This window comes from Peromyscus leucopus, chromosome 7 (assembly GCF_004664715.2).
Source record: "Peromyscus leucopus breed LL Stock chromosome 7, UCI_PerLeu_2.1, whole genome shotgun sequence".
Classification (NCBI taxonomy): Eukaryota; Metazoa; Chordata; class Mammalia; order Rodentia; family Cricetidae; genus Peromyscus; species Peromyscus leucopus.
The window spans coordinates 62,442,896-62,457,471 of NC_051069.1; the positions used below are offsets into that span (position 1 = coordinate 62,442,896).

At 40.1% G+C, this 14,576-nt stretch overlaps 1 protein-coding gene across 4 annotated transcripts in view; it reads left to right on the plus strand.

Moving 5' to 3' along the window:
• The window catches only part of Dync2h1 (dynein cytoplasmic 2 heavy chain 1), a 230,942-nt gene that overhangs the window by 147,181 nt on the left and 69,185 nt on the right, over window positions 1-14,576 (plus strand). For 3 of the 4 annotated variants that reach the window (XM_028890970.2, XM_037207771.1, XM_028890972.2), the window contains 4 exons: window positions 2,824-2,913; window positions 10,228-10,293; window positions 11,502-11,552; window positions 12,858-12,935. In XM_028890970.2, the coding sequence (XP_028746803.1) occupies window positions 2,824-2,913; window positions 10,228-10,293; window positions 11,502-11,552; window positions 12,858-12,935 (285 nt within the window). Of the gene's footprint in view, window positions 1-2,823; window positions 2,914-8,684; window positions 10,201-10,227; window positions 10,294-11,501; window positions 11,553-12,857; window positions 12,936-14,576 lie in introns of those variants that run through there. The other variant, XM_037207772.1, reaches the window with a different exon arrangement.

The following is a 14,576-nucleotide window of genomic DNA, read 5'->3' on the forward strand; positions in this document are numbered from 1 at the left end:
GCTGTAGGGTGCCATCATTTTTGCAAACCTGTATTGACCAAAACAACAAAATCTGTCCAGATTCAAAATGAGCAAGTAGATACCACCTCTTGATGATGGGATTGTTCAAAAATTGAGGTGTCATACTTAAAAACAGCTGTTAACATGTATACATACCCCACCCTAATTTATATCTCTATTTTTTCCTTAAATTCTTAGAGTTGGGTAGCTGAGGGGGAAATGCACATTAACAAGCTCTTCGATAAATACTGGCTACATATCTTTCAGAAATACATTCCGTTGGTAGATTAACTGTTTCCATGAAGCCTTGTCAGCCTTTGGTGTAGCCAACAGTAGCTGCATTTCTTGTCATCCTTGTGCTACTGTGTCCATAACTGTGCAGTTATGGACATTCAGCTGCTGTCACAAATCTCTGATCATGTGTGAGATAGTAAGTGCAGTTGTGTTTGATGTTTGTACTTTTTTCTTGCTGAACACAGTTTTTACATTCTTTGTTTTTCTTTTACACTATTAATATTTTCAGACTTCCTTACATGTTAAGAACCTTAAGTTTTTATAATGTGTTGTAACTATTTTGAGTTTATTTTCTTCCTTTTCACTTGATTTAAAAAAATAATTTTGCAAAGCTAAATGCCATCAAAATTGTGATTCATGGTTTTTGCATTTGGTATAATGCTAACATGTTTTTTGTTTTTTATTATTTTGGAAGAGAATCTTTACTTGTGTTGGCTGCTTAGTATTTTCACCAAGGAAAGCTTTATAGTCCTTTATTTGATTATAAATAATGGTTTTATTTTTCCTGATACATCTCCCACTGTCATATTATTTAATATTGTCCATACACTCAAATTTGAAGTAAAGCTTTATCTAATAAAGTGCTTGTGATCTGAGGAAAGGTTTCGCCAGCAAAAGTTAGCCTACTCTGTCATGGTGAAAAAGAAACGTTTTTATAACTGAAGGAAGGGTACAGAAGGCCATCAGGTGCATTTAAGGTTCACACACCATGACTCTGACGAGGGCATCTAAAGTAGCCCAGAAAGACGGTAGACACTGGGTATCCAGGAGACTGAGAATAAGCAGTGCTGTGCTTGGTTATGCAACCATTTCCTACAATACACCATTTTTGTGTCAGTTTTGTGTAAACATACCCATGGGTCAGAGGTGAGTGTCTTCGTGTAGTTTTGCCTTTTTCTGGTGTGTGCCTTACTCTGTGTGCACCTGCCGATGTCTCCACGGGGATCTGGGTGCTGGTCAGTCAAGCATCTCACATCTGCCTGTAGTTTCTCAGACACTTGCTTCGGCCTCTTGAAGTCTGAAAACCCTTCTTTCCTTGTTTTAAGGCTCTGTCTCACTAGAGTATGTTGTTCCCTTTAGATAAGCACTAGATTTCAAGAAGAGTAGGAATGTTTAAAATGTTATAACTGTGGTTCTTAGTTTTGACAGGTATTTGAAAATTGAACACTATTCCATATGTAATCAAACAGGGTGTTTATAATACTGTATTGGTTGAAACATTCTTATAGAAAAGTAAATATATGTACTTCTCAACAACAGTAGTTCTGCTAGACAATATTCCATTGGATAGTATTGACCCATGTATGTGTACATGTGTGTAGTTATGTGCACATTTGAATTTATTTTCATATGATTTTATAAATGTAGAGTAAAAAACTATAGCTAACAAGTGTTTTAGAATAAAGTCCATTTTAATGACTAATTTTTCATTTCACATGTGAGGTTACTTAGCCAAGAGTTCCTTAACATTTTATAACAGTTTCACACATTTCACTGTAAACTTAATTACATTTTTCTCAACCATTAAAATTATCTTACTAGTTTTTTTCTTTAGTTACAAACATATGAATATAAACCACTTAGTCTAATTTAATGCCAGAGTCGATCTTTACAAGACATGTATTCTCTAAATCACTTCCAAAGTGATATGTGGAACTCTTACTGTGCTTAGGAAAAACAGGGCCTCTGCAAGAAATGGAGCCTTTCCATTTCTATCGAGTCAGCCCCTTTTCCTTATTTATTTAACTAACATCTATTTATTTAGAGTATGTGTGTGCATTTGTGTGTGCACCTGTATGTATATATATGTGTATGTGTGCGCGTACGCGCGCAGGTGCATGCACATGTTTGTAGATTACACTTAGGAGTTATTCTCTCCTTCCACTATGTGGAAGGCTCAGCAGCAAATTCCTTTACCCACTCATCTTGCTGGTCCCAGTTTTTCTAAATCAATGCAAATAACAATTAGTATTATGACATTATAACAATTATGTAGAACAGAATTCCTGAGCCAGTCTGAACACTAGAGGTGTGGGATTTGTATTATACCACTTTCAAAGTTAATATTAAAGCTGCTCGTACCTGGCATACTTGGTCTATTATCATATTGAGGTGAGAAACAGTAGCTGTGAACTGCATGGGTGAATAAAAGTCAAGTAGTTGAAATAACCTTACCTCATGTTGAAATAGGCTGTGTTCTTAATGCTGTTGCTATCAGAGTATGTGTGGTAATTGAACTAGTACTGTTGGGAATTTCACTATTTTCACTTTTTCCTTTGGAAATTGATTGTAAACTTCATTATTAAAAGTTTGGATTTTATACATTTAAGGAAATACATACTATAAAATACTACACTGGTGTACAAGTATAATGCACTTATTCAATTAATTCCTTGGGGTTTATGGGCAATGATATTTATTTCAGAACTATTTTTTAGTCTGGAGAACAATTTTTTGCAAGTGATTCAACTATAAAATATCTGTAAATATTTCTAAATTCTTAATGGATTTTCAAATTCTAATCTGCAGGACTCAGAAAATACAGAACAGAGAATCCAGTGTCTTGTCAGCTCATTGAAGCACATGGTATATGAGTACATATGCCGATGCCTGTTTAAGGTAAAGATTCATCAAATAGAAACTGCTCCTCATTCCTGTCTTATAAAACAGTGACAGTTCTGTAGCTGCTTTCTTACTCAAAAAGTATTGAAATGTAATTTCTTACCACATACTGATACATAGTGGGAAGGAAAAAGACAAGATGGGGGTAGCCTAGCTGATACTAGGCTAGCTGCCTTCACTTTGAGTGGTCTGCTGGTTACTAAAATGGAGGTTAAACATGGGTAACATGTCATTACCGAGCCCAGGTTCGTCATCGTCAGGTCTAGTGTTATCTGAAGACATGTCTTTGTTGGTAGTGACTGTTCTGTGCCTGTGAGGTGTTTACCATCCCTAACCTCTATCAGATGTCAATAACATGCCCTTCTCTTTCCCTTATTTGTGAAAATCCAGTGTCTATAGGCATTGCCTAGTGTTCCCTGGTATCTTAATGACTTTTCTAATTCTGTAAAGAAACACCATGACCAAGACAACTTATAAATGAAAGCATTTCCAGAGGGTGAGAGTCCATGGCCATCATGGCGGGGGATCATGGCAGCAGGCAAGCAGGCATGGTGCTGGAGCAGTAGCTTACATCTGATCCACAAGCAGGGAGCAGAGAGAACTGAATGGTGTGGGCTGTTTTTAGAAACCTCAGAGCTCATCCCCACTGACACACCTCCAACAAAGCCTCAGTGTACTAACTAGGAAACCCAGTGTTCAACCATATCAGCCTATGGGGGCATTCTCAAACCCTATACCTGTGTTGTGGGATGCAGTTGTTACTCATTACTTGCTGTTGGTTATTTTTCTACTCTTTTGTTCTTGGGTCTTTGGTCTTTTGACTCTTTTTGAGGGTCTGACACGCAGCTCCCAAATAAATCCCAAATGAAGTCTTATTCTTACTTATAAATGCTCAGCCTTAGCTTGGCTTGTTTCTTGCCAGATTTTCTTAACTTTAAATTATCCCAGGTACCTTTTGCCTCTGGGCTTCTTCCTTTTTCTTATTTCTGTAATCTTATTTTCACTCTTATTCGCTGGGTGGCTGGCCCCTAGAGTCCTCCTCCTTCCTCTCTCATTCCTTGCTCTTTTCCTCCCAGATTTCTCCTTCTGTTTATTCTCTCTGCCTGCTTGCCCCTCCAACTTTTCTCCTGCATTGCTTTTGGCCTTTCAGCTCTTTATTAGACCATCAGGTGTTTTAGACAGGCATAGTAACACAGCTTCACAGAGTAAAACAAATGCAACATAAAAGAATGCAACACATCTTTGCATCATTAAACAAATGTAACACATCTTAAAATAATATTCTACAACAGTTACTGGAGTCACAGGGCAAAGAGTTGCTGGCTTATGAGTTACATACAAAGTGTAACTTTCTGAAGATGTCTTCCTCTTAGAAAGGATCTAGAACAGTGTGCAATGAGAGACTCCTGAGACTTAGAAACTTTTGATGAAGAGAACCAAGTTCAGGCCTTTAGAAACAGTCCTTGGGGTCAGCTCACAACATAAAGAGCTCGCACAAAGTCAAGTACCCAGGTCTGAGGAGTTGTTAGCGCAGTTCAGTCATGTAGACTCAGGACATCCTGAAAACTGCATTGCGTTGACTGAGGCAGAGCAGAGCCTCCGTGCACCTTTGCAGGACTACAGAACTCCTCCTGCTCTCAGAGTAGGCATTTGTACCGGATTCCGCTTTCAGTGGGAGCTGTCCATTTACCCTTCAAAGGGCTTATGGATCACTAAGTTCTGAAACCTCCCCCTTAGACTTCGATATTAAGTTGTAGAAGATTGCGAATTATGAGCAGATATGGCAAAGCCCTGTTGCCCTAGATGTTGTTACCCTAAATTCGAGGATGACCTTTTACAGTGGTGCAATTCATCAGTTACAGAGCATGTGATCCCTGACACTTGTATAATGTATTATCTCCTCTAATAGCCAAAATTTCATTTCATGATTAAAACTTGGAAATATTTTCAGAAGTTTTCAAAGTCTGTATGGAACTATAACAGAAAAAACATTGAAGACTCATTCTCCATTTCTTCTTGATTCATTAAACTAAATCAGTTTGTGCCTTATAGTCTGGTTTTCTCTTTATATCTACCTAAAAGTAGTTAGAAACTTTTCCTTCCTGCATTTTTTCCTGTACTTCCCTATCTTTGCAGTTGGTCTCAAAGATCTTTCCATGACTATAAATACTGAACCTCATTGATTTTCATAGTTGTGTGGTCCATGATACTGTCACATGGGTTTGAGTGACCCCTTTCCAAAATGCTGTATAGTGTTTCATTTAGACAGTTTTGGCTTTGGGAATACTTTCACATAAATAATGAAATATCTTGGAGTTGTACTTTAAGTTTGAGTACAAAATTTATTTTTTTTATATTAAAAAATTACCTATGGTCTGGAAGTAATTTTTACACAGTAATTTTAGTGTGCCTGTGCTTTGATTCTGACTTAGTACATGAGGGCTTGTGTGAAATTTTTTACTGTGCAGTTTTCAGGACTCAGACAGAGGTTTGGGCTGGAGCACTTTGAGTTTTAGGTTTTCAGATCTGGATGCCTTTTTGACGTCTCTGTTACATGACAGTAGGATTCGTCCGCATTTTTCGCAGTTATGAATGACTGTACTATGTATAGGTCCACCTGCATCTTTGTTTCCAGATTTAAGTAAGTATTTTGATTCGGTAGATTTCTGGGTAGAAGTATAATTGCTTGTCTAAGGACCATACTTTCTAAATGTTGCTGAATATTATCAGATATTCTTGTGGAGAATTTTGCTTGTTCATGCTTGACCTAGTTGGTACTCTGACCCACAGGTAGTTGAAAGCACCCTTGTTTGCATGCTTATCAACCTGGGGGGCACACACACACATACAACAGAGGACATGAAGTTGGGACGGATATATGCTGCAGAGCAGCTGAGAGGAATTGGTGGGAGGGAGGTGGGAGTAGATAGAATCAAGATACATGTTTGAAATTTTCAAGGAAAAGTGTTTTAAAACTAATAATAGCATAAAACATTTACTGTATTAAATCCACTTTTATCATTCCTTTCAGCTTGTATTTTTGTATTTCAGTTTATATGTTCTTATTTGTAATAATTCAAGCTCAAAGCTGTTAATGCCCATGTCATATAGTTTATAATGTAATTGGCAAAGGGTCAATATTAGCACCCATATACTTTAGTGTTTTAGCGGACGCTGTGGAGGCTTGCTTCTCTAAAGTCACTTTATCCTTTAAAAACACTTCGGGTTGTGCTAAGCAGCTTTTGGTCAGAGTAGGAGAGAGGCTGAGAAGCCTGACTTCAATCTTCTAGTGTGCAGTTGGAGTCTCTTATTGCCTACTTTGAGTAATAATTGTCTATTGTGAACAATTGGCAAGTCCTAAAAATGTTACTGTGATCCACAATTTCTAAAAATATTTCTTAATAGATAAAATAGCTGCTTTGTAACATTCATTTCTGTCACTGTGGAGTATGATTTCGGGATTCCATAGTGTTTGAGTAATGATGGAAGTTGAGAAAGTGCATCAATCATGAACTATGAGACAGATTCCTCAGAATTGATACTGTAGCGTTAATGCGGGGAGAAGTGGTTTCGAACCCTTGTGAAAGAAAGCCTCCTGGGTTTGTAGCCGTCAGCCCGACACTCAACTGCCTGCCGGAGTGACCCTCATGCGGCTCTGCTCTCATGTTGGTGACAGCAGTGTGGCCACAGTGGATCCAGATATAAGATGGACTAGTATTCAGGTCACATCAAACTGAATGCAGGTTGACTTGGAACAGAAAATGATTTCTCTGTTTTATAACAGATAATGTGGACTTTTGCTAAACTGAACCAAGTAGAGAAAGCTGCCTAGCCATTTCCGCCTAGGTGACTGGCTGTCCTATTTTACTTCCTGCAGGAGGTCCGGATACTCATTTCAGTACTTACTTAATGAAATGTATAAATTACATATTTGGTTCCCCAAACTTACCATAAATATAAAACTACATGAAAGTAACATGTGCTTTTAGTATTCCCCCCATTGATCTTTTTGGATAAAGAAACTGAGTGTGTAGGTTTCCACTATGATGAGAGGATGTGGGAAAGAGGGCACTCTGGGGCAGGAATACTGGAGCAGGTGCTGGGAGGGGCATTTGGAGAGCACTATTGGGGAGCATTGGGAAGAGATTTGGGGGAGCTGTGGCAGGATCACTGGGAAGAGCTCTGGGAAGAGCACTGGGGGAGCACTGTGAGGGAATTGGAGGAGCAAGAGGAAGCACTGGAGAGAAGCACTGGGACCTTTTCAGAGAACACCGAGAGCAGCTCTGGAGGAGCACGCAGGGGCTCTCTGGAGGGGGGACTCAGAGAGGAGCACTGAGGGAGCTGTGGGAGGAGCACTGAGGGAGCTGTGGGAGGAGCACTGAGGGGAGGGAGCTGTGGGAGGAGCACTGAGGGAGCTGTGGGAGGAGCACTGAGGGGAGGGAGCTGTGGGAGGAGCACTGAGGGAGCTGTGGGAGGAGCACTGAGGGAGGGAGCTGTGGGAGGAGCACTGAGGGAGCTGTGGGAGGAGCACTGAGGGAGGGAGCTGTGGGAGGAGCACTGAGGGGAGGGAGCTGTGGGAGGAGCACTGAGGGGAGGGAGCTGTGGGAGGAGCACTGAGGGAGCTGTGGGAGGAGCACTGAGGGAGCTGTGGGAGGAGCACTGAGGGGAGGGAGCTGTGGGAGGAGCATTGAGGGAGCTGTGGGAGGAGCACTGAGGGAGCTGTGGGAGGAGCACTGAGGGGAGGGAGCTGTGGGAGGAGCACTGAGGGAGCTGTGGGAGGAGCACTGAGGGAGCTGTGGGAGGAGCACTGAGGGAGCTGTGGGAGGAGCACTGAGGGAGCTGTGGGAGGAGCACTGAGGGAGCTGTGGGAGGAGCACTGAGGGGAGGGAGCTGTGGGAGGAGCACTGAGGGAGCTGTGGGAGGAGCACTGAGGGAGCTGTGGGAGGAGCACTGAGGGAGCTGTGGGAGGAGCACTGAGGGAGCTGTGGGAGGAGCACTGAGGGAGCTGTGGGAGGAGCACTGAGGGAGCTGTGGGAGGAGCACTGAGGGAGCTGTGGGAGGAGCACTGAGGGAGCTGTGGGAGAGCACTGAGGGGAGGGAGCTGTGGGAGGAGCACGAGGGAGCTGTGGGAGGAGCACTGAGGGGAGGGAGCTGTGGGAGGAGCACCGAGGGAGCTGTGGGAGGAGCACTGAGGGAGCTGTGGGAGGAGCACTGAGGGGAGGGAGCTGTGGGAGGAGCATTGAGGGAGCTGTGGGAGGAGCACTGAGGGAGCTGTGGGAGGAGCACTGAGGGGAGCTGTGGGGGGAGCATTCTGTCCCTGATTACCTCTTCCTGGAGGAGTACTGCTCTGAGAGATTTCAGATGTAGAAAGATCCTTTTATATTTCCTGTGTACTTTACCTTGCCTTCCCTGCTAATTGAGCTCGCTCATTTGAGTGAAATTCAGGTGGAGACTGTTTCTGAATGAACTAGTGCTAATACCTCATGACTGTAAACTAATGACCTACACTTTCTATTAAGTGACTGTTCTCTGGGTTAGTGTTTACAAACTTTGTAATCTGTATCTATTGAAGTGGGTCTTGATAATTTAGACAGTTTTCTTCTACTTAGATGATTCTGGAACTTTCTGTGTTGCATCCTTTCCACCCTCTTATCCTCACAGCATCATAAGTGTGCATAGAGTCACCCATTAAAATGCAAGAGTTAGCAAGGACTTGGGTTCTGTGCTGTCTCAACTCCTCTGCTGTGGGGTGGGGCTTTCTTCCTCAGGTGCCAGGAGCCTGGTGCTTCTCATTGAACAGATTTGAAAGGACTGACTGCTGTAGAACAGACAGATTTGGTAACTTCGGTTTTTATTGTCTCTTGAGAATTATAGGATTGGAAGAATAGTTTTGATGTATGTTTCCCTTTCATATTCATGCAGTTTGCCATTAGTCTGCCATTATGTCAGAGTGTTGTTACCTGATAGATGTGGTAGGTAAGAACCTTATGTGTATTTAATGCCTGCAGTAGGACTGTTCTGTTATATGGAGCAAGAGGCTGAAATTTAGAGTTAACTTGGAGGTAGAGTTTGTTGAAGTTGCAATTCAAAAGCATTCTACTTGATGCTTGAGATTTCTTGCCAGCAGATGACCAGGGAAACACTCAATACAACTATGAACTTGTTCTCTAACGTCCTATAAAGACTCACACCATGCTAACCCTAATCCAATGGGTTCCTCTAGTTATTTCCTGGAGTGTTGTATGTAATTTAATGGGATGTGGCAGACACTCAGTGTCCTACTGATCTTTTGTTTATCTTCCTTCCTTCAGCCAGTAGGAAATCCATTGGGTTTTTTATACATTGGAATAGATTCTAACAGAACCCAAACATATTGAGATAAATTGGCACTGAACTAAAATGATGAAGATTTCTGACCTGATAAAGTCAATAAGAGATTTTTAGGAATCTAAAATATTTGCTCAATTGTGAATTATGACAAGATTTTCTTTAAAAAACCAAGACTTTGAAAAATCCTTAGTTTGATTCATTAATTTGCAACGTTACTTGAGCTTCATTGGGATAATGTTCTCATGTGCTGTACGCATGCTCGCTCTCCCTCTATACACTGTGGGTTTTGTTTCATTCTTGAATCATGGTTCTTCCTTATGACATTCTTGTTAAAAATTGTGGCTATGGATTTCATTACTACAACTAGACAACCAGAAAGACATCAAACTGATTTCTTCTGCAATTTCCACCTTTGACAATGATGGAAGAGGATTGTGGTTGTTCTAGCTTAGAGCATGTATCAACCTTGCATCAGGGTGTGTGACACTGTAATTCCATGTTTTTCCCTAAAGTCAGAAAGCAGGGAGGAGACTAAGTGCCTCACTGTGACTGACTACACACTTCCAGCCAGTGTGGGGTCACCTTTGTGCAGTAATTATTAGCCGTAGCATATAGATCCCCGTGGGTGGTCGGAGGCTTGTAGAATGGCAGAAGGCTGATGAGACTGCAGTGTTCTTTCTTGGTAAAGAAAAAAAATGACCAGACCAACATAGTAATGCTGTGAGTTGTGTGTGTGTGTAGATACATGTCTGTCATAAGGGATAACACAGTGATAGAGGCATCAAAGTAATATATTTATCATCTTATTAATACTGTGTTTACTTTTAAGAGACAGTTTGAGTATTTGGTTTGTTCTGTGTTGGTAGAACCTGAAGTCACTTGTTATTACTGGTGAATAAAAGACAATACAGACGTATATCATCCAAAATTTAAAGACATGTTTTAAGAAATAGCAAAGTGTAACCCTGTTCTTCTTTGCAGGCTGACCAGTTGATGTTTGCTTTGCATTTTGTTCGAGGCATGCATCCTGAACTTTTTCAAGAAAATGTAAGTAGTATTGAAGGAAGGAAATCTTGATACTACAGAAAAATCCATTAAAACAGGGTTTTTCTTAGGCTAGAGATGACTTAGGCTGTAAGTTGTATAAATATTAACTAATGTTTTCTAAGAGATTTCTGTGGGATGCTGTTGTGAAGTTCTTTTTCCCTGATGTACACTTAGGATTATAGGTGACAGATCTAAGTCCTTTCCCAGGGTACTTGCGGTACTGTGAACCAGGCCATTTCTTGAGGGTATCAGAAGAGCCAACCTCCTGGCTTTCCTGTTCTAAGCAATTGAGGAAGGGAGAAAGTGGTAACATTGGGCACACAACTACATCGTCTCTCCTCTGCTCACCTATCAAGAGTCAGCAGATAAAATGGGGTGGGGGTGGGGCTGCACAGGTATCCCATGAGCCCAGAGGGTCACATTGTCTTCTTTGTCCAGCATCTTTTTCTGGTCTGTCATTTAACCACATCTAATACTCATGATACTCACTTTAGCTAGAACTAAATTAAAAAAGAATTTTTTTCTTTTTCATTATTGTGTAAATACAGAGGGAGAATTGAGTAGCAAGGGTGCTAAGAGAGTCCAAATTCAATCTATTGCCTCCAACTCTACTTGGTCAGGTTTTAATTTTCAGATAGTTTTTCATGTCAGATAGTTAAAGAACACAGGCCATTCACTGTTCTTCCTGTCTTTCATTTTTTCTAATTCCACATGCTGTCGCTCATTTGCTTACTTTTTCCTGAATTTATTAACGTGGTTCTAATGATTTTTATTAACTTAGGTATCTTTCATATAATTTTTAAAATTATATTTAGTATGTTTTCAGGCCTTATATGCACTATTGTGCCTTTCTGGAATACCTTTCTTAATTTACACATCACAAACAACTTTTAATCTTGGTGGACTTCCCTGCCTGTGTATTAGTGAGTAGTAGTGCATGAAAGAACAACAATTAAATGTCTAGATGATGAGTGTGCCATACACGGTGCACATCCGTTTCTGTCTTAATACAGTTAGCTCTGGTCAGTTTCATGCATGTTTTCTGGTGGCACGTGACTCTCCAGTGCTGGTCTGCTTGAAGAAATGGGAGGTGCATTCCCTGTGTTCTGAGGAAGCTGCATTGTGAGATGCTTTATAAGAAATTTAAGACAATGTTGTTGACTGGTTGTGTTCTGATATTTTTTGTGTCCCTCGTGTTTATTCACTAGGAATGGGATACATTTACAGGTGTGGTTGTTGGAGACATGCTGCGCAAAGCTGTGAGTTAAAATGGGGTTCTCACTAGGGGAAAAGTTCTTGCCTTGGGTTTTATGAAATACAATTGTATCATAGGAGTTTAAAATTATTCTTGCAATTATACTTTTATTAGAATATGTCCTGACCTGTGCTTTCTTACTATAAAATGGGCTTAATATATTTTTAGACCTTGAAAAGTTAAATTTTTAGAGAAAAATTATTAAATGCTAAGATTTTAACATTGCTTATTTTTCACAGGATTTGTATTTTGTTTTAAGAAAAGTGTTATAATCTTTAGGAAAATTAATTTTTTCTTATATAACTGAGGCTTTAAAATTACGTTTTTAAACTTTATTGAAACATACAGCTTTTAAATAAATTTTGTATTTAACAAATAATAGATAATAATCTTGAAACTGATGCATTGAAAATACAGCACAATCATTGTAGCAGGTCCCTGTAGGAGGCAAGAAGGCTGTTCAGTTCAACACAACTAAGTAGCTGGTGTTGGTACAAACTTTGGGAGTCTAACCCTGAGTTTATTTTAGGCATATTTAAGTTAAGCACAGCACAATTTGGTGAAAACTTTTCCAGTGATAATTAACTCAATCCTGTGTGCATAGTAAAGCATGCATAAATCTCCTTGAGGAACAGAGAAACAATATGAAGATTGGACTTGACTACATTGAATCTCTATGAAGTACATGTGACAACTTCCATAGAGATGGCTTCTATAGATGGACTGATAAAAGCAGGCTTATGATAAGGGTTTGGGGGAGGGTCTGGCATCACAGATAGCACAAAGATCAGCAGGCAGGAATGCAGCTTTCTGGGCAGATAACAGATTGTGTACTCCTTCCTATGAAGAAACAGCCCTGTGAACTGACAGTCTAGGTCCCCCTAGTGCTTATGTGAAATGGATGGTTAAGCACAGTAAGAGTGAATGCTTGTGGCGGTGGCGCATGCCTTTAATCCCAGCACTCGGGAGGCAGAGCCAGGAGGACCTCTGTGAGTTCAAGGCCAGCCTGATATACAGAGCGAGGTGCAGGGCAGGGACCAAAACTACACAGAGAAACCCTGTCTCGAAAAACCAAAAAAAAAAAAAAAAAAAAAAAAAAAAAAAAAAAAGTGAATGCCATGTTTTATATATCAGTGGTCTTCTCTCTAACAATGTTACATAGAATTTTACCATGGTGACTTAATAAATATAAAGAAGTAGTATATAGTATGTTTTCTTTTCAAACATGTGTTAATAAAAATAGCTACTCAATTGTTTTTTTTAAATTGAATTTTACCAAATTCATTAAGGAAAATTGCTTTTACTGAAGGACTCTCAGCAAAGAATTCGTGATCAACTTCCATCTTGGATAGATCAGGAAAGAAGCTGGGCCGTGGCAACACTGAAGGTTCATTTTTTATTAATTTTTTTAAAATCATGTGTATGTGCTTGTATATTTTATGTCTGTGCGCATGTGTACTGGTACATATGGAGGTCAGAAGTCATGGTTGAGTGAGTGTCTTACATATTGCTTTTTTTTTTTTTTTTTTTTTTTGGAAACAGGGTCTCTTATTGAGTCCAGAGAGCCTACCAATTGGGTAAAATGAGTTAGACGGAATGACCAGCAAGTACCAGCTTCCCTGGTGTTTGTGACACCCAGAGCTAGAATTACAGACTCAAGCCACCATGCCTGGCTCTTCATGTATGCTCTGGGGCTCTGAACTCATGTTTGTGTAGCTGGCACTTTGGCCAGTGATCCATATCCCAGCTCCTGTTGAAAGTATTTCTTTCCTGTTTTGTAAGATATTTTATTTTTGTGTGTGATTTACTTGTGTTGACATTGTGTATGTGCAACTTATTTCTATCAGTGTTGATATTTCTGCAGTAAGGATATAAAATCTCTTCATTTAAAATACCAAAGAATTACTGTGGTATCTGCCTCCTCCAGCTTATTTTTAATGGCTCAGCCCAAAGCATTGTGTTTGTAGAAATGAAAGACAAACGTATCCTACTGACTCAGCTCCCTCTTTCCCTTCTTTGGCCCTGTTTCCTTATAGTATAGTAGAAGGAAAACTATGAAGTACTACAGTAGCCCACAGAGAAAATAAAGAAATTGTAGGTGGCTCAATCTGAGCTGCTCTGCAGAGGTGGAAAATGGTTCTCTTATTACATAGTTCCAACAGCATTGAAGGCAGCTGCTGTGATCACATTAATTTGAAGTGATTGACAGCGAAGGAGGCAGGATGCAAAGCTAAAGTCTGTGCTTCACAGCCAGGGTCTCTTACCACTACACTGTATGTACACAGCCTTTTTCCCCATAAACTTTTGTTGATAAAATGAGTGGGTTTCTCTTCATATCATGTTATTCTCTTCATTGATTATTCACTTTTATGTTTATCTTTGGCCATTATAGTGTCAATGACCAGAGTTTTTTAGGTGACCTAACTGAAATCAACCTGCTGACCTTTCCGCCTATACCTCTCCATGTATTTTTTTTACTGTGAAGTCTTATTTTACCAAGAACTCAGTAGTCTGAGGTTTGCTCAGAATTCTCCCATGTTCTGCGTAGAATGAGCCATGAAATCTCTGCCATCTCGCCTTGACCTGTTGAAGAGAGAATCCTAGTTAGTTCATTTAGCCAGAACTTCCCTTTCTCAGTAACTTTATTTACTGACTTCAGTCCTGCTTCTTGGCTATAAACATTTGGATTTTCTGAGTTCTGCTAAGAATTGAACCTGTTGTGTATCGATATCTTCCCATTGAAATAGCCTTGAATCAGATCTGCTCTTACCTTTTAACTATTATGCAGCTGTGGTTTTCTTTAACATTAGCGGATGGCAAATGTTTATTTTGTATACTAAGAAACTCTTCCTCAAACAAACTCATTGTCAAGAACATACCAGAAAATCACCATTTGATATGGTTGACTCTACACAAGATCCACAGGACACACCAATCATTGCCCATCTCAACAGACTGGCTGATAGTGGAATGATTATGTAATGTATAGTGCACCAGTGTTAGTAGTGATGGGACTTATATGCCAGTT